We start from the raw sequence: 20,504 nt of genomic DNA on the forward strand, positions 1-20,504 counted from the left end.
CCCCTGCCAAAGTAGAGTCTGCCTCACAGTTGCCGATGCAGATTCGCTGAGCTGGGGAAGATGTGGGGGGTGGGCGGGGCCCTGGAGCCCCACGAATCTCCCATCCTGGTCCAGCCTCCTTTTCAGTTCTGACACATTCTTTCACTCCCCCTCTCCCCCAACCCCCAGTGCACCTGTGGCCCGGGGAAGTTCTGGGGTCAGGGGTCAGGGACGGAACCTGCGCCACAACAGTAACCTGAGATGCTGCAGTGACACCGATGGTTCTTTAACCTGCTGTGCCACAGGGGAACTCCCTTTCTTTCCCCCTCTTGATATGATTCGCTCATCAGTATTTTCTCATAGCTCCTGCCTTGCCAGCCTCCCTGCCACCCTTCTACATACCTTTGTCTCCGTCTCTGTCCTGAGATCTCCATCCCTCCGTCTTCCCCAGTCTCCATTTTCTCCTCCCTCTCCCCTTCCTTTCGTTTTCCTTCCTCTCAATTCCAGCTTTGATCAAAGACTTGCACACTGCCTGCCCCTGTGGTTTTTAACACTTAATTCTTCTTAACCGCAAGAAGTAGAGCCTTAACTATCTACCACACATACAGATGTTCCAGTGCCAGGACTGTACCCCTGGGCAGGTCAGCTGTTTCCCTGCCTGTCCGGCCTCCCTTCCTTTTTTTTTTTTTTTTTTTTCTGTCTTTTTGCCTTTTCTAGGGCTGCTCCCACGGCACACGGAGGTTCCCACGCTAGGAGTCTAGTCGGAGCTGTAGCCACCAGCCTACGCCAGAGCCACAGCAACGCAGGATCCGAGCTGCGTCTGCAACCTACACCACAGCTCACGGCCACACCGGATTCTTAACCCACTGAGCAAGGCCAGGGATCGAACCCGAAACCTCTTGGTTCCTAGTCGGATTCGTTAACCACCAAGCCAAGACAGGAACTCCCTGGCCTCCCTTCCTAACCCCTACCCCTTCATGGATCCTCCAAAAGAGGCGGTTCAGGTTTCCTTTGCCTCTTGAACTCTAGCTCTGGGCTCCAGCCACGCTCCCCAAGAACTGGCAGGGGAATTGGGGGTGGGTAGGCACCAGTGGGGTCCTGTCAGTGGGGGACTCAGGAAGGATGGAGTTTGGTTCTTGCTGGGGAGTGGAGCACAGCCGGGGCTCTGATCCAGCCCCTGTCCGTGGGAGCTGCTCAGTGGTGAACTGTGAGCAGCAACTAGACACCAGGAACCGGTCTATGAGGGGGTGGGAGAGGCATCTGCTACTCTGGGAGACAGAGCCGAGGTGTTGGGGACAGCATGGAGACACCAGCCATGCAGGTGCCACTATCAGCTCAGCCCTCTCTCTGACAAGTGCAAAGTGAGGAGGATTTTGGTGTCGGCAGAAAAGGGATGCCTTTGAAAAGGGGATGTGAAGAGGGTTGGGAAGGCAGAGTGAAATCATCTGTCTTCTAGAAATTAGTTTCCCTTAGAAAACTGTTTAAGTTTTTGTTTTGTTTTGTTTTGCCTTTTTAGGGCCGAACCCATGGCATATGGAGGTTCCCAGACCAGGGGCCGAATTGGAGCTGTAGCCACCGGCCTGTGCCACAGCCACAGCAACTCCAGATCCACACCACGTCTGTGACCTACACCACAGTTCACCACAACACCAGATCTTTAACCCACTGAGCAAGGCCAGGGATCAAACCCGAGTCCTCGTGGTTACTAGTTGGGTTTGTTACCACTGAGCCACAACAGGAACTCCTGTTAAAGGTTTTAAGGCTGTTTTTCCTAGAGAAGTGACTGCCTTCTAAGGCCATGAGGAATGGCTTAAACAGGGCTGCTGGACCACCACACCCCACTGAGCAGAGAGATTCGGGGATGAGGAATAACCACATAATCGCCCATGAGATAGGCAATGCCCCTGCCTGTTTCTTCGGCTATAAAAGAAGTGAATTAGGGAGTTCCCATTGTGGTGCAGTGTGTTAAGGATCTGGTGTTGTCTCTGTGGTGGTGTGGGGTCCAATTCCTGGCCCAGGCACAGTGGGTTAAGGGGTTGCTGCAGCTGTGGCTTGGATTCAATCCCTGGCCCAGGAACTTCCACATGCTGAGGGTTCGGCCAAAAATCAGAAGTTTCAGACAGTGCATGGCATCACGAAATAGAAAATTCTGTTTCTCAGGCTTCACCTCAGTGATCCGGGTTCAGTCAGCCTGAGGGGAAACTTGGGAGTCACTCTATTTTTTAACGTTCTCCAAGTGATTCTAAAGTGTCACAAGAATTGAGGGTAACTGAACTAGCCCAGTAGTAATCAGCTGGGGACAATTTTGCCCCCTGGGGACATGAGGCAACTCCGGAGTCATTTTTGGTTGTACTGGGAGGTGCTACCGGCATTTTGCGGCTGGAGGCTGGGGATGCTACTCAGCATCCTGAGATGCAAGGGCAGCCTCACAACACGGAATTACCTGGCCCCAAATGTCAGCAGTGATGAGCAGGGGAAGCCCTGGGCTGAAGGGCTCTGCTCTTCAGCCTGCTCTGAAAACACTCACGCCGGCCCATCGTGGAAGTTGGGAGTGAGGAAGGAAGAGGGTGATGGGAAGAGAACCCTGGAAAGAATAGAGGAAAGAGGAGCCTGCAGGACAAGAAGAGGCCCTGATCTCACTCTGTGGCCTGGGACCAGTCCTTTCTCCACCTCTGAGCCTTGGCCCGAAGTCAGGAGTTTGGCGGGAATGACCCCTGCTGGCTGGCTGGGGAGATGGGAGGTCCTTCCCCTCACTGCCTTCGTGGTGCTGCCTGCTCATCAGGCCTCGTTCTGGCGGGTGTGCACAGGAGATGCAGACGAGGCAGGAAGGTGGGCACCTGCAGGTGTAGCCATGGCTGGGGAGCAAGCAGCAGCAGCAGACACACAGCCATGTACCAGAGCTGGAGAGCCGGGCTGGGCAGCCTGCCCTGCTGGCAGCTCCTTGGAGGCGAGAGGCAGGGCCAGACCCTCCAGAAGGGCGCTCCCTTATCTTGGGTGAGCCCAGGGACAAGGGCTGGAATCAGCATGGCACTGAGTCCTGTGAGCTTTGGGGTGAGCCCACCACCACAGAGAAAGGGCTTCCTGTGTCTCCAGAGCACAGTGACCACTGAATGTCATGAGTCTTCCCCCGACCTCGGTGAAAAGGTGCAGGGTGATGAGTGAGAATGCGGAGGGGGAAGGGGCCCATCCAGAACCTGCCTGGTGGAAAGGCACTGAATAAACCCAGGGTTTCCACCCCTCGTGCTTCATTCAGCCCAGGTTGGCAACACGCCTCACAGCCGGAGGCGCTCGGGGGGGAAGGCCAGCAGCCAGACTCCCTTGCAAAGTGAACCAGGGATTCTGGGCCGTGACTCTAAAGCCCCAGAGGAGGGCTTCAGATCAGCGCTGCTGAAAGGGTGGTGGGGACCGGTGCAGGGCTGCTGACTCTCTGACTGAGCATTAGCATTTGGAAATGTTGACGTGAAGCTGTCTTCGCCATGACACCCACACAGTGTCAATAGATTCATCATGTGGAGCAGGGTCTAGACCAGTTCAGATGCTGTCATGTGGTGTGGGCTGCACGGTCACCATGTGTAAGGGACCACATGCCGTGGATTGGAAAGATCTAGGCACGCAGTCCTTCCTGCAGCTGGTTTGAGAAGCCCCCCTTCAACTACAGGACAGCCTGTGATGGAGGAGGGACTTGAGTACTGGCTGGGCTCAGGGTCAAAGGGAAAAATAAAGGTGGAGGGAGAGGCTGAGGGAGGAACTCGGCAGGGAAAGCAGTAGGTCCCACTCACTGAGCTTCGGTATTTCGGACAGGTCCCTTCCCACACAGCTATTTCCCCCTTTACTCTCCATCATGGTCCAGAGGAGGACCAAGTCCAGAGAGGTTGTGTGACTTGCCCAAGGTCACCCAGCCAGGAAGCGGCAGAGCTGGCTCCAATTCAGGCCTCCTGCCCCCTCAGCTTCAGGGACTGTGCTCCTCCTTCGGGATGTGCTGCTTCTCCGGGGTGCGCTGCATGGGCCTAGAGTTTCACAGCCTGGCAGCAGTGTTCATGGCGGGGGTGGGGGGTCGGCGGGTGGATGTCACTAGAGCCCAGCAATCTGGAAAGACACAAAGGCTGCCCCACCCCCACCCATAGGGATCTAGAAGGTAGGGATATGGATTCAGAGACAGGATCCCATGGAGGGAGCCAAGAATGGGTCTACTCCTTTCCAGTGGTGCCCTCTGCCCACTTCTGCCTTACCTAGTCATTCCTGCTTCGTAACCAGCAGAACCAGGACAGTGGAGGAGGGAGTTCCAAGGTGCCACCAAGCCTCCTCCCCAGCCCCTACTTGGGGACTAAAGTACCCTTGACCTGCTCTCTGAAGACCCGAGGTTCTGAGAAGGGTCTTGCACCTCTGCCCAGCCCCAGACCTCCCTCTGGCAATGTCTTCCAACAGCCCTGCCCAGAACCCTTCATGAAACAAAATGCTGCCCTTGCTTTTCCACGTGGACAAACATCCCCAGTGCTCTGGGGACCAGAATGTAACACAGGGCAGAACTGGCATCGCTCAATGTTAGTAAGCAGCGCCAATAGCGCAGCACTCGATAAGCCATTGAGTCATAAATCCACATGCAGAGCCAGGGGAATCTATCTGTCTAGCTTGTCATTTCCATATCTCCTGTCGCCATAGCACCTCCACGTGCACAGATAAATGTTCGGCGGGGAGTGGGAGCAGGGAGATGGCTTCCATGGAAGTCAGCATCTATTGTTCACCTACTGTGCTTGGAGTACTGGGCTTGGTGCTAGGTACACGGTCTTTTGTTTTTGCTTTTGTTTTTAAGAGAATCCTGGCCCAGGCAGAGTTCAGAATCTACAGTGGGACAAGGGCTCAGGTTAGATGCACATGAGCAAGGGAAGGAGGTCTGGGGAGCGCCAGAAGAGAAGATGGAGAGATGCAGGGAGATTCTGGCTCTTTCACCTGTAGAATGGGACACAAGGACTCAGTGGGGTCACGTGTGTGGGCGCTGGCACAGAAGCAGCTCCGCGAATGGTGTATCTGGCCAGAGAAGCTGGAGGGAAAGGGCAGGAGGATGGGGAAAGGCAGGGGCTCAGACCAAGGCCAAGACACAGGCCTCCCTCCAAGGACCAGCCTCTTGGCCTTCCAGCCAGGCATGTACAGCCAGGGGTGTGGCCACGGAGGCTGTCCAGCATGCTATCCTCCCCTACTGCTGACCCTACAGTCCCTGGGGGTCCAGCTGCTCCTCTAGGAGTCCGTCCTCCAGCCCCGGCCTGAGTGGGTGGGTGCCACATACCTGTCTCACTGCTTTGACTGTGCAGTAGACTCCGAGGGGGTAGCGGGAGGGGGGATGCTATTATAAACACTGCAAAGGACTCCCTGCGGATCCCAGGGGTGTGTGTGTGTGTGTGTGTGTGTGTGTGTGTGTGTGTGTGTGTGTGTGTGTGTGTCTAGGAAAGAAAGAGATAGACTGCACACTGGGGGCCACTTAGAACCACAAAGGCAACAGGCTTTGTTCTTTCTGAACTGGGTGGGGGGAGCCCTGCCCTGGGAGGATGATGGAGGGCATGGGAGCACCCCTGCTCTCCTGGTCCTGACGGCTGAGAAAGGTTCCTGGCAGCAGGTTAGGGGAGGTGGGGTTAGAAATGGCGAGGGTGCTTTCTGGTAAACCCCATCTCTGGCCTCAGTACCAGAGGCACACGTTCTAAAGAGAAAGTACAAAGCAAGAACAGCTGAAAAAGACGTGCAGGTCTCTCTTTTTTTGCTATCACCTCTTTCCCTCTCTCTGTCTCCCCCTCTCCCTCCCTCCCTCCCTCCCTCCTCTCTCCTTTCATCCTGACCTTTCTGTCCTGATCTCTCTCTCATACCAACTTTAGCCAGTGATTTCCATCTCTGCATCACATTTTGCTTCTCTCGTCTGTCTCTCTGCATTTCCAAATCTTATATGGTAATAAAACTGTCCATCCTGAGCAGGCTCACAGGCAAGCAGCTGGTCCTTTTGCTTCTGACAGTGAGGCCGGGGCCCTCAGTGGAAGAGGGCCTTCTGCCCCTTAGATAGCCCAGGGCTTTCACTCAACCCTTCCCCGGGGTAGCCAGACCCCTCCTGGACCTGGCTTCCTTCTCCAGCCTCACAGCCCTGTCCTTTGTCCCTGGGTCTTCCTTCCCTTCCCCACCCAGCTCTGTCCACACAGCGGTGGGGCTGCTCCAGGAGCAGCTGGTACCTATGGAAACTATATAGCCCTTTACATACCTTGCCAAGAAGGCTGGGGAGACACCCCTGCTGTAAATGGAAATGTCACAGCCATCTCTCACCCTAGCCTGTCACTGTGGGCAGCCTGCCCTCCAGCTCTTCGGCTCCATGTACCTGCCAGGATACTGAGCAATATGTTGTCCCAAAGACCCGACCTCCCAGCACTTAAAGGTTCAACTAAGTCTCCCACTGTGCCTCACAGCAGCCCCACTACATCTTAAAACTCAATGTTGGGTGGGCTCCAGATTGTAGTCTGCTGGCCTAGAATAAACTCTACCTCCTCAGATCTTCAGGAACAGAAGCAGCTGTACCAGTCTGGCCAGTTTCTGTCCTGGGCTCTGACCTAGGCACCCTGGCTCCTAGCCAAACTGGCTGGAAGTTGGGAACAGATTGACGGGGGGGGGGGCAGTGTACATCCCATAAGCCCCACCTCTATGCACCTCACTGGGGCTGCTCCCTGGGACCCAGAAGCGCCAGGGGTGGCACTATGATCTTGCTTGTGTTTATGGGGCAGAAAGAGCCCTCACAAACATCTTCGTCTGTCCCCGAAACAGCTTCATGGGACAACTGTCCAAGAATACCTTCGCCAAAGCACTTGAGTCCGTGGCTCTCTGAACCTGGGACCCATCTGGAACTGTATCTCAACATGCCCATTTCACAGAAAAGGAGGTGCACATTCACACTCCCCAAGTCTTCCTCCTTCACACTCTTTCCTCCTGCCTTCTGGCTTCTCAATTTTGTGGGAGCCAACACCCATTACTCTGAAAAGAAATGGTAAATAATCTGTTGCTTAATGGAATCCAGCTAGTTGTTTTCAAAATAATTGTTTGCATCAGTGAGTTAATCATTTTGTATTATCCTCCCTACAGGCCCTACTTTTATTGTCAAATATTTTCACACATCAGAGGTGCTCAGAGGACCAAGAGCAGGCACCTCAGTCCTTTGACCTTTGAGCTCAGCTGGTGCCCCCATCCCTTCTTCCCAGGGAATGTGCAAAGGATGCTGGGATAGGAGGAGACTCTACATTGCCAAGCACTCCTTCCTTTACCTCCCCTACCCTCATCACTCGTTTTGCTATTCTTCCTTGGATTGGTAAAATTCAGGAAAGATTTATTAAATGACTCCTTAGTTAATATTTATTAAGCACTTACTGTGTGCCAGACAATGTGTAATTGTGCTTAATTTCACACTTGTCATCTCATGAAGTTAGCATGATTATCCCATAAAGTAGATACTACTTTTCTATTTCTTTCTTTCCCTTTTTCTTCCTTCCTTCCTTCCTTCCTTCCTTTCTTTCTTTCTTTCCTTCTTTCCTTTCTTTCCTTTTCTTTTCGCGGCCGCACCTGCAGCATATGGAAGTTCCCAGGCTAGGGGTCCAATCGGAGCTGCAGCTGCCAGCCACAAACACAGCCACAGAAACACCAGATCCGAGCTGCATCTTTGACCTACACTGCATCTCACGGCAATGCAGAATCTTTAACCCACTGAGCGAGGCCAAGGATCAAACCCACATCCTCACAGGTATTATTATGTCAGGTTCTTAACCTGCTGAGCTGCAACAGTAACTCCCTTGGTTTTTTGTTTTGGTTTGGTTTGGTTTTTTTACAGAGGAAGAAACTGAAGTTCAGATTGATAACATAGCTCTACAGCAGAGTCAGGATTCAAGCCCACATCGACTTCACCTGATGTTCCCGTCCATACAAGAAAATGCTGACTGCCACCTTGGGTGGAGTGAAGGCTGGCTGGCCAAGAGGGACAAGTTGGAAGATCAGCATTTAAAAAGGACTGGACGATATTACTTCCAAGGGATTCCGCCAACAGGAGCCCTGAGGATCTATGTAGACAGGAGTCATTTGTAATTAACAAATGCATTCGTTGCATATAAAACTGTAAGCTAATACTTGGCCTTAGCTCCAGAAAGGGCTCGCTCTTCCTTCTGGTGATGCCATGAATGGTTAGGTAGAGTTGGAGCTGGGAGAGATGACCCCAACCTCTCTTTTCACAGAGGAGGAAACAAGAAAGGTCCCAGGTCACCTGCTACCAACCTGCTCTCCTTCAGACCAGCCAAGGCTCCACCCTTAAAGGGGTCTCCAAATCATTGAGGCGCTTCATTGGCTGTTTGTTGCTTTCTTTTCCCTTTTCAGATAACCAGAGTGGGCTTAAGGGGAAGTTCCAGTCTCTTCTGTGTGAGAGCTGGCTTTTCTGCTCGGGTGCTTTTGGCATCTCAGTCTGTTTTGACATGACATCTGCATTTCAACGGGAAGAGCAATGGGTCCGCTCAGACCATACACTAGTAAACCAAAGGAAGCAACAATAACACCAGCCAGCCAGCCAACAAACATTTGTGAATGCTTACCATGAGCAATGGATTATTAGTCCCAGTGCTGTGAAGGGTGAAAAAGGCAAAAATGCTGTATGTTGAAAGTCCAAGAGCTTTTCCTAGTTGTTTTTTCAAGCATTATCTCATTTTCTCTGAAGAGCAGTCACCTTGCAACTTTTTTTGAAAGCAAACTCTGCACCTGGTGCTGTTCCAGGCACTTTGCACATATTAATTCTTTTTAACCTGAGGTATCGCCTCCATTTCATAGCTGGGAACACTCAAGCTCAGAGAGGGGACTTGGGTCCAAGTATTGAGGTTCTGCAGCTGGGAAGGGGCAGAGAAACTGAATCTGTCGCACCCTACTCTTCTCATGTGAGGTTATGGCCCTAAGGAGTGTTTCTGGAAACTGATCTTCCACAAGAGACATGAAAGCTAACAGGGAATCTAGTCAAATAGCTCTCTTTACAGAGAAACTATAGCTCAGAGAGGGAAGGTGACCTACTTGAAGCCACACAGCTAATGAGAGGTATTGCTGTGACTGACATCATTTTAGCAGCTCCTAAGCTGATGGTCTTTTCACCCCAGTAGCTGCTAAAATGAGCAGCCCTGTGCCTAACCCCTTCCTTCTAGGTCACATCATGGCCGGGGCCCAGGCCCATGGGCTTGTTTGCATCTTGAACACTTGGGGTGCTGCCAAGGGGCATCTTTGACCCTCCATACTCGTTCTGCATAGCTGAACCCCACTGGATGCTAATGTCCTCGAGTAGCCAAATGTTAGAGAGGGTGAGAAATGGATTTTCCACCTGAGCTTGCCCTCACCAGCTCCGGGTCAGTGTTTTGCTTTTCGCCAAATCTATGCCCTCCTTAAGAACCAGACGGACCTAAGTCTGGACCTAAGTCCTGCCCCTCCCCAGGGCTGGACATATCAAATCCTAAGGGCTTGGCCTGGCTGTCAGCCCTCTCTTACTTTGTCCCTGGGCAGTGGCCATGCCAGTTGTCCACACGCCATATACATCACTTTTTTGCCTTCATTTTCTCTCCTGCCAATGCTCCCTTCAAAAACTGTGCTCCATGTTATTATTTTTATTTTTCATTTTATTTTTTTTTCAGAGCTGCAGTTGCCAGCTTATGCCACAGCCAGATCCAACGCCAGATCCAAGCCACATCTGTGACATCTGATGCAGCTTGCAGTAACGCCGGATCTTTAACCCACTGAGTGAGACCAGGGATCAAACACGAATGCTTATGGATAGTAGCAGGGTTCTTAACCTACTGAGCCACAATGGGAACTCCTAGCTCTGTATTATTTGTCAAAGAAGTAATTTGGAATGGCCCAAACGTGCATGGATATAGGCATGGCAAAGAATATCCCCTCACAGGGAACAGAGATGTTGACAACCTCTCTCTGGAGGCTCAAGAATAACATAGGACAGACTTGGGCTGTGACAGTAATGGGAAGGCATTCCCAATGTCCACACCTGCACTTGAAAAAAGGCCTGCCGGGATTATTTTCAAAATGATAACAACAGCTGTTTTAGGAGGGTGAGATTGTAATAATTTCCCCCTCTGGTTTTCAAACTTTGTCTAATACTACTAGATTGCTTTCATGACAATAACAATAAAACCAGCTCTCTCCGCAGAACTCACTCTCCATTCATAGCCCCCTGCCTCCACACCTCACACTCACCCAAACCTGCCATTGTGAGCCACACTTGTGTCTCCCTGTGAGGAGCTGTGGCTGGTGGGCAGGTGACCCAGACAGCATTTCACCAGTATCCTCGGTGTCCACACAGACAGGCACACACACACGCATACCATCTCTCCCTCATTCACACAAACACACACACAAATCTCCCAGTCACCCACACACTCTTCCCCAATTCTCTGTAACCAGTACAGTGAGAGGCCTACACTAAGGGCCCCAGAGTGGATCTTTTCCCCATACTTGTGGAGGACATAGTCAGATTTTGGATGAATCCCACCTAGATTCAGACTTGCATTCTGACAAAACCACCCATGCTTTCTCTCATCTGGTACAAGTCTAGGATGAGATTTAAGCAGCTTAGAATATTTTATGGTAAAAGCTAACAAAAAAAGCCTTAGAGCCACAGTGCCTGGGTTTGAATTCTGGCTCCACCACTCACTGGCTGTATGACCTTGAACCAGGTACTTAGCCTCTCTGTGCCTCAATAATAATTCCTACTTCCCAGGGTTCTTATGAGGACTAAATGACTTAATATTTGCAAAGCAGGTAGAACAATGCTGAGAAAGTTATATATGCTACATAAATAAAAGGAAAAAGGTAATTATTTCATTGAAATCAGCATTAGCTGCCTCTCATTCACCATGGTATGTATTTATTGAGCACCTACTGAATTCATTAGGCGAGACTTAAAGAAACACACCTTACCACTTAGTAGGGAAAACACATACAATAACAGAAAAAAAATTTTCTTTTAGTAAAGCATCATAATTTTAAGCAGAGATTTGCATGTGATTCGAAGAAAGGTCAGAGAAAGAACATTTACCAATTACCATGTAAACTCAAAAACAAAAAAGTTCAATCTTTTGAATTATTTTAAAAGGTTGAATTGGGTCTAATTGATTTGCAGATTTAGGCCAAGTTTCAGTACACACTAGCCTTTTGGAAAATTTTACCATTCAATGCCATCTATTCTCTAGATGTTTTTATTCCTCCCTCCCTTCCTTGGTCTCCTTGATCACCCAGAAAATAATCTCTGGGTTCATCCCCAGTCCTCAGTTAATGGGTAGGGCCAGGATATGGGTTCAATTAGACCAATCCCCAGGCATTTTTAAAAATCAACTTATAAATATTCTAGAGAGGGAGGAAGAGGATGGAGAAAGCCTTAGTAACTGGTAACGTGTCAACTGATGACCTGGCAGCAGTTGCATTTTAAAATCTTGATGGTTTACCTCAAACCACTTTGTATGCTGATATACGTTCAGCTGGTTTAATAACTGATAGGAAAAAATGAAATTCAGTCAATCCGCGCCCCTCTACCAAATCCATTCAATTCTTAAATGCACTGAATCCAGTCAAGCTGGTGTCTGTTTTTCCACAGGCCGTCCACACTGACCCAGCGGTGTCCGGATCCTCAGGCTAGGGCCGCGCTGGACTCCCCCGCGGCAGCGCCGAGGCCCACCTACCCCTCGCTCTGGCTGCTGCTTCGAGCCTACACCTCGTAAGCGGAACCGCTTTGGGAATCGCTTGTCATGGGGAAGTAGCGGCTGGCACTAGCGGCGGGCCGAGCTGTCGACCCCCTAGCCTTTCCCTGGGCCCGCGGGCAGCCCCGGCCGCCCCCGAACTTCAGCGGACAGACGCTGGATGTGCGGTCTGGCGACTTTCCTAAACTCCGGGCGCCAGAATCGCGTCGCCAGAGCTCGGGCAGGAGGGAGCAGGCGCGGGGACCCGCGCGTGCAAAGGCTGGAAGAGCGAGCGTGGTGCTCCGGCGGGCGGGCCGGCGGCGGCGGCGGCGGCGGAACGGTAACTACCGCCGGATGCACGGTCTGCTCCCCGGAGATTGCGATCCAGGGCTCTCCGGCGCGGGGGGCATTTATCTCCCCGGACTTGCAGGGGCGGGAAAGAGCTCCCAGGGACAGGGCGGGGGGGGAGGGCGTGCAGAGTGGGGGAGTTGAAGAGAGGGTGCTGGGGCGGGTGGGAAACCCCTCTCCAGAGCCTCTCGTCCCGGAACCCTGGTCTACACAGGAAGGGTGGGTCGGTTCCCAACGCCTAGAGCGATTCCCGGCACAGAGCTGGTTACCCGGGTGGGCGTCCCCCCGCCTCCCGCAACGCCTACGGCCCGTCAGCTTCGCCACAATTTCTTTTTGCACCTGAGTTCTCCTCCCACCGCCCACCGCCCCCTCCAAAGGTCCTGGAAGAGGGAGTTGGGCTGCCCCTCAAACGCCGGCCGCCCCTGGACACAGTTCTTCTCAGTGACACCCAAGCCCTCGCATCACACCCACAACCCACCGAGCCCCGCGCCCCCAGAGCTGCTTGCGCTCGAAGGCTGACCAGCTCGCTCTTACCTTGACGAGCCGGAGCTGCGGGCGCCGTCCCATCCTCGGGCTCGCTCTACCGCCGTCCTGGATGCCTGGGTTCCCCGGACATCCCAGAGGGGCCGGCTGGCGGGTGCGGGCTCGGGCTGCGCGGGTTGGGCGGCCGGACTCCTGTGTCGCTGCAGGTCGCAGAGGTGCCCGGCTCCGCGGGCCCGCAGCCCAGTCCGGCGGGCTCTCGCTCTCCCCTTCCCAGGCAAGTCCGGCCGCCGCTTCCTGACTCAGCCTGGCCGGCAGCCGCCTCCTGCTCGCCGGGAGGCTGCCTCGCCCCCGCCGCCTCCCCCTCGGTCCGCGCCGCTACTCGTCTCGGCTCCCCACCCCCTCGCCTGGGCGTCCCCACCCCTCCCTTGGCTTCCCCTCCCCTCCCCTCCGGTCCCTCCTCCGCACCTCGCCCCTCTGCTCCCTCCGCCTCCTCGCCTCCCCAGTCCCCTCCCCTTCCCCGGGCCGCCTCCCCGCGCCCTCGCGGAGCTGACCCTCTTCCCCCAGCGCCCGGGTTTGCGGCAGTCGGCTGGGCGCGCTGGCAGCGCTGGTGGCCGCCGCAGCCCGGGGAGAGGCTGAGGGGCGGGGGGAGGCGGGAAAGGAGGCAACCTCCCGTCTCCTGCCCGACTTCAGGTTGGGGCCTGGGGAGTCCAAGGGCGTCCAGGGGGACTTGGGAGGCTCGGGTGAATCTCTTAAGAGCGAGGTTATCGGAGGACAGGGAATAGGGCAGCCCGAACAGAGCGGAGCCGCCGCGGAGACCGGGTGAGGCTGGGAACTGCGTTTGGACAATTCCCGCCCAAGCAGCCGGCCCGGAGAAGGTCCCCGCCGCCCCTGCCTCAGCAGGGCTGGGTTGTCGGGCTAGACCCCTCGCGCCTTTGGCACGGACACGCCAGGGGCGCGCTGAGGAGCGAAAGCTCTGAGGGAGGAATCCTTCTCATTCATTCATTCTTTTTCATTCTTTCGTTCGCTTATCTGTTCATTCAATCTACAGACTTAGAGCCTGCCCAGTTTGGTTTCGGCAAGGGGCTTCACCTGGGAACCCCAAGACAGGGGAGATGGCGGTGCCCTGACGCACTAGCCAGCATCTGAACGCCACTGAGGGGAAAATCGAGCGCGCACTGCGCTGCTGAGGGGAAAGAGCAAAGAATCCTACCCGCTGGGCGGGGAGAGGCCACAGCGCCCCCTCTCGGCCGAGCTCTCAGGGTAGGGGTAGCCTCCCTGCTAGAACTCCCAGTCTTCAGCCAGCTTGGCGGCTTAGCTCTCCCACCCGCCCCCAGCTCTGGGAAGCAGTTCTCGCCTCTGCCAAACCCCTTAAACGTTCCCCCCCAGCCCCTCCAGTTGTACAGAACTTTTGACATCTTCCATCTTTTCCTTCCTCCCGCCGAAGCTGAAAAGGAAGGTAGAGAAATGACTACTCCACAGAGCCTGGGCTTGCCATGCCAATGGCAGCCGCTCCAGAGAAGCTTCCAGAATGGTAGTCAGCCAGCTTTGCAATTAAACTCTGAACCTCACTGCCTTGCCCACCGCTTCCTCTCCTCCAGCCACTTCTCAGCACATTGAGCAAAAGCCAGTGTGTTCATGTGTCCAGCTGTTAACTTCACTTAGACGGGGAGTCTTGTGAAGAAACTGAGGCACGCTGAGAGGTGGTGCCCAATCCAAAGTGACAGAGCTGATAAACCTCCTGATTCCCAGCTCAAAGTGCCTAGGGGGCTGGGCCCCAGTGGAGTTTGGGACTCTGAAGTGGAGCCTGGCAGTGCCCAGAAAGCCAGCCGATCACACTGGGTGGCACTTTAGCCACACTGGGTGGCACTTTCTAAATGAAGTACACAGTCCCAACCCTTGAAAAAACCCCATTTGATTGGTGGCCCCGAGCTGGTCATGCTGAGCTTGGCACAGACTCATCCCAACCAATCCTAGAAGAGATGGGTGCACCAACCCAATTGCTAATTTATTGTTTTCAACAAAAACTAAATGCAGACTCACAGACTTTGTAAAACTTATGTTACCAAAGGGGATGGGGTTGGGGGGTGGGCTGGGGGTTTGGAATAGAAATGTTCTAAAATTATGTTGTGATGATGGTTGTATAGTTATAACAAAGTTCATTGAATAATTTGTAAAAATTAAATGCGGAGTAGTCTAGTGCAGATTGTGGAGTCAGCCTGACTTTGAGTCTTGGCTCTTCTACTCACAAGCTGTATAAACCTGGAAAATTACTTAATGCTGCCTCAAATTTCTCATCTATAAAATGGGGTTGGGAATACCTACTTTATAGGGTTGTTGGGAGGTTTAAACAAGTTAATATTTGTAAATGGCTTGGAATGGTGCCTGGCACATAGCAAAGACTTAATGAGGGTCAGCTGTAATCACCATCGTCATCATCATCATGGAGTGAACCAGATGCTCAAATGCATGGGCAGTGCAGTCCCTCCCTCTGGGCCATTCTTTGTGGAAAGCAGAATTCCTGACTAGAAGGTCACAGCAGTGGTGAACTGGGGAATCAGAGGAGAAGGGAGCTGGCGGGTCCTCAGGGAGGTTTGCCCAGGCCCTGCAGAGGCCTCGCTCCCCAGCTCTGCTTGACCTTGGAATTGACTCTCCAGGGATAAGAAAGCTCCTGATTTCCAGATTCTGTTTCTCTCTGCTAAGTAAACACCATTTTGACTCTCTAAGCCCCTTGGTCCTCCCCTTGATACAATCTTTAAATATGCTAATGTCATCGATTAGGCTGAAATCAAGTCTTGCTCTTCCAGCCTTTTTGGCCTTGGATTCAGACCTTCTCTCCCTAAAGGGGCATTTGCAGAGGACACGTTTCATCCCCCCTGCTTTCTTCCTCCACACGATTAAGTTGATTTCACTGCCTTAACCTCCACAATCCCCCCACCCCCTGGTTGGAAGAGGGGAGCCTTCTTATCATTTCATGACCTACTTATTTATAGTTTTGGCCTTGACCTCTTCAGAGGGGTTATGAGAGCCTCGTCTTTTTCACCCCTTCTGTAAAAGGATTCCATATCCCCTTTCATTTGTCCTGAAATTGCTTCCTTCCACCTTCAAGAGGCCAGCTCTCATCTTGGTTTGATAAAGATGCCAGGGCCTTCCCTGCCCTTCCCCCCACCCCTTCAGCCCCCATTGCTCCAGACAAATAGCCTGATTGCTCCGGGTGGGCTTCTTAGGCCGCCTCTCCAGCCTGCCTCAGAACTGCCTCCTGCTGCATCCCAGCATCCTCTTCCCAGCCAGATCCCTCTCAAACTCTCCTCAGACCTATCCCTCCCTTGCTCTCTCCTCTTCCTATCCAGGCCTAGACCAGAGTCAGCTTTCATCCACTGAACTGGCCAGATTGGGAAGAGAAGAGAAATGTGAAGAATCCAAACAGGAATTAGAGACAATTCCACGTCCTTCGAAACATAAGAGAGACTGATATGAAAACAAGTGATGGGTGGGACCCAGTGAGGGAGGGCTGAGCATGCACCCTCTACATGTAGGGTTTCCTTTGGCTTTAACCGTGGGCATCCCAGTGAGGTTGATGGTGTGGAACTATATTTCTCAGACTCCTTGTGATGAAGAACCAGTTCTTGATTTTAAAATTTCTAATCCCAGAATTCCCGTTGTGGCTCAGCAGGTTAAGAACCCAGCTAGTATCCATGAAGATGTGGGTTCGATCTCCAGCCTCACTCAGTGTGTTAAGGATCCCAGCACTTCGGCAAGCTGGGGCATAGGTCGCAGATGCAGCTCGGATCCAGCGTTGCTGTGGCTGTGGCATGGGCAGCTGCAGCTCTGATTCGACCCCTAGCCTGGGAACTTCCACATGCTGCATGTGTGGCCCTAAAAAGGAAAAAAAAAAAAAAAAAAAGGAAATTTCTAATCTGTTACATCATGATGGACTATTGCAAAATATAATGGGAATGAATTATTAGAAAAATGAACTATAACGACATACAAAATAAAAGACCAATTTTATTTTTATTTTTATTTCTTATTTTTGCTTTTTAGTCTTTTTAGGGCCGCTCCTGTGGCATATGGAAGTTCCCAGGCTAGGGATCAAGTCTGAGCTACAGCTGCCGGCCACAGCCACAGCCACAGCAACACAGGATCCGAGCCCCATCTGTGACCTACACCACAGCTCAAGGCAACACCGGATCCTTAATCCACTGAGCAATGCCAGGGATTGAACCTGCAACCTCATGGTTCGTTTCTGCTGTGCCACAATGGGAACTCCCAAAAAAGCCCAATTTTAAAAACTATTAGATCCAATGGGCATAAAACTTGTCTGTCAACTTGCACAAAAATTTCTACATGTTTACTCTCAATTTATGCTCCTACCTTGGATTGGCAACAAATGGTTTGCAGGCAGATCATGCTTGAAGTAGCACTAAAATGCTTCTGAAGGAGGTCAGGAAAATGGCCTCATGAAGGGAGCAGCTTATAAAATCACATGAACATCAGGGGAGATGCTGTTAATTACTCAGTTCATCTGTGCATTCATTCAACAAACATTTTATGAGCAGCAACTATGTGCCAGTCACCACTGGACACTAAAGCTGATAAAGGTTAATGTAACAGGGCTTTCACCCTCAAGATGCTAAGACTGAAAGGGGAGACAGCCACTTTGATAAATAATGAAAAGCTAGTGAAATTAGGTCAATAATAGACCAGGCACCATGGGTATGGAGGCAGAAATATTAATTCTGCCTGTGGCCAACAGGGAAGGTGTACCAAGGAAGTGATATTGCGCTGGGGTCTGGAGGCAGAGAGACAGATGATCAATTCCATGTAGCCTGCTGGCACTCAATAAATGAGCTAATTTGTGTAAAATGCATAGTACAGTGCCTGGCACGTAGTGAGTGCTTCAAAAGTGTTAGCTGTTTTTATTATTAAATCTTATAAATCATCATCATCCGTCTAGATCTACCGAGCACTGCCCTTAACTTTGGCTTGGGATTGTGGGGTAGCTCAGCTCAGGGAAGAGGGTAAGCTGGGCTTGACCCACCCCTTTTGTCAGAGGAAAGCTTTCTGGAGGAGGTGGTTGGGAGCTGGGTATTAAAGGAAGTGGGTGAGGGAGAGAGGGAGACCATCAAGGCAAGAGGGTCCCTTAGAGACTCAGCCAGAGGAATAAGTATGGCACAGGAAGAGACTGGTCTCATGGGGACAGTGCAGTGACTGGGTGATATTATTCATTATTTCATTTAGAACAACAGATAATAACAATACTAATTAGGATTTGTAGGGCAGTTTGTATCCCAGAGCTCTTTCACAAACATTTTCTCATTTAATCCTTGTAACAGCCCTGTGGAGGAGGTATTAATAGCCTCACTTTACAGATGAGAAAGCTGAGCTCCGAGGTCGATACTTTGGCCAAGGTCACATAGCTGGCTTTGGCACAGGCAGGATTCCAGTCCTGTGTCCCCAGGTCCCGCTCCAGATATTTTCCAGTGTACTATGGAGGGCTGACCTGAGCCTTGACCCTTGGGGAGCTGTGAAATCACCTTCTGGCTCCAGAAAAAATGATGCTCTAGGACCAACCTTTCCTTTTCCTTTTCCCAGTGGATGGACACAAGGGAGGAGCAGAGGCAAAGCCACATGATAGAGCTTGACAGTGACAGCAGCCAAGGGTGGGCCGCTAGGTCACAGAGGTTCCTCAGGTTACCACCTGCCCTTCCTCCTGACCCTGAATCTGTATCAGTCAAGAGAAATGTACTTACTTTGGGCACAGTTACCCTATTTTTGCATGTATTAAGTGTGGAGAAGAAGGCCATTGCTGATTGTTTGTTTTTAAGAGAACTTTTTTTCCCTGCTTTTTAGGGCCGCACCTGCGGCATATGGAAGTTCCCAGGCTAGGGGTTGAATTGGAGCTGCAGCTCTGCCAGCTACTCCACAGCAACGTAAGATCCAAGCCATGTCTTCGACCTACACCACAGCTCATGGCAATGCCAGATCCTTAACCCGCTGAGTAAGGCCAGGGATCAAACCCGAATTGTCATGGATACTAGTCAGATTCATTTCCACTGAGCCACAACAGGAACGCCTAAGAGAACTTTTTAAAGGTGCTTAAAAAATATGAAGGGTTGACACCCTGAGAACATTCTGGAAGTAAAAACAGATGAGAGCTGCCATCCAGAATTTCGCAGTTGAAAGGAAGTGCACACACTCACATATCTTTACAGAGAGCTAGCATCCCTTTAGCCTAGACCAGCGGTTCTTAGCTGGGAGTGCTCCTGCCTCCCAGAGGACATTAAGCAAAGTTGAGAAACGCTTTTAGTTGTCACAGCTAGGGGACAGCTACTAACATTTAGTGGGTAGAGGCCAGGTATGCCACTAAACATCCTACAAAGTACAAGACAGCATCCACAGCATAGAATTATCTGGTTCGATCCATCCGCAGTGCTGAGGTTGAGGCACCAAAACCTAGACAATAGTTTGGTACCATGGACAGTAGAAACCCAGGCTTTCCATGGGACTATGATCTAAACCCAGACTTTCAGAGTTCCTGTTGTGGCTCAGCAGAAACGAATCTGACTAGTATCCATGAGGATGCAAGTCTGATCCCTGGCCTTGTTCAGTGGGTTAAGGATTTGGCATTGCTGTCAGCTATGGTATAGGTCACAGATGCGGCTGGCGTTGTGTGGCTGTGGTGTAGGCCAGCAACTACAACTCTGGTTGGACCCCTAGCCTGGGAATCTCCATATGCTTCAGGTGCGGCCCTAAAAAACACACACACACTCACTCACACACACACACCACACACACACACACACACACACACACACACACACACACACACGACATTCTACTCTGAAAATCATAGAAGGGCAAGGATTTCCCACTCTACTGTTCTTGAATTCCATCATTTTCAAAACACTGAGGCCTCAGGGAAGGCCTTGGGGTAATACCAACAGTGGGGACATCCTGCTTAAGGCCACCCAGCTGGTAGAGCCAGGGCTTGAGGACTCTGGGGGTCTTCGTGAATGTTCCTCACCTCTCCACCAGACTAGTGCCCAGCCCTTCCTCCCCTCCACCTCCTTAATGGGTATATTTGTCCCTTTTTTCCCTATTCATAAAATCCAATTTAGAAGTAGGAGGGTTCTCAAAAAAACCTGCTGGTCTAATAAGTAAAATGCTATTATTTCCACTTTACAGGTCACTAATTGAAGCCCAGAGGTTAAACACACAATGTACCTGTTTCTCCGGAAGAGCTCTGAGCTCCAGGAGGACAGTCTACTCCCCATTCATCTTACCAGCCCCAGCCTCTGGCAAAGTCCTGCGTCTCAGCAGATGCCAAAGGAAATGTTTTCAGTTAATGGTCCATTTTACCATAGATTAGACCCCAGGCTCCTGCCTTCAGGGTGGAATACTCCCGAAGGCATCCACATTCTTCTGGGCCCTTCTCACCACCAGTGACGCACTCTCTCTTCTGGGGTTTGACCTAGCACCACCCCTGGCTGGAAGCCCCCAAAACCAGACAGTTGCAGCTTCTTGGTGGGAAACCACAGCACTGATACTCAGTCTAGGCCTTTCAATCCTTCCCTCCTCTCCTTTGAGGCTCAGGGAAGAACAGATTCTCCTTCCAGATTCCTGGGAATGTCTTCCCTGCCCCCTAGAGAAGCCCATACCAACTGGCCACCCTGACCTTCACTGGCCACTTAAAAGTCACAGAACAACGCAATATGAGGACCTCTTTTGGACACTGATTCTAACAAATTGTAAATGAACAAAAAAAAAAAAAAAAAAAACCCAACCATACAAATAAACATTTGGAAATATGAATTCTGATTAGATATTTTAAAACTTGATAATGACACTGTGTTTATGCATTTAAAATGAGTCCCAGTCTTTTAGAGACACAAACTGAAATATTTACAGGTGAAACGACATGATGTCTGGGATTTGCAATACATAGTACAGGAAGGGAGGAAGTGGGTGAGGTTA

The 20,504-nt window shown here is 51.5% G+C and overlaps 1 protein-coding gene across 2 annotated transcripts in view; it reads right to left on the reverse strand.

Moving 5' to 3' along the window:
- CRHR1 (corticotropin releasing hormone receptor 1) overlaps positions 1 to 12,917 on the reverse strand; it is a 54,948-nt gene extending 42,031 nt beyond the window's left edge. Inside the window, exon 1 of one of the 2 annotated variants that reach the window (XM_021066246.1) lies at positions 12,582 to 12,917. In XM_021066246.1, coding sequence (XP_020921905.1) covers positions 12,582 to 12,614 — 33 coding nt within the window. In that variant the 5' untranslated portion in view covers positions 12,615 to 12,917. 2 annotated transcript variants of the gene reach the window in all.

Source organism: Sus scrofa, chromosome 12, assembly GCF_000003025.6.
Source record: "Sus scrofa isolate TJ Tabasco breed Duroc chromosome 12, Sscrofa11.1, whole genome shotgun sequence".
Taxonomy (NCBI): Eukaryota; Metazoa; Chordata; class Mammalia; order Artiodactyla; family Suidae; genus Sus; species Sus scrofa.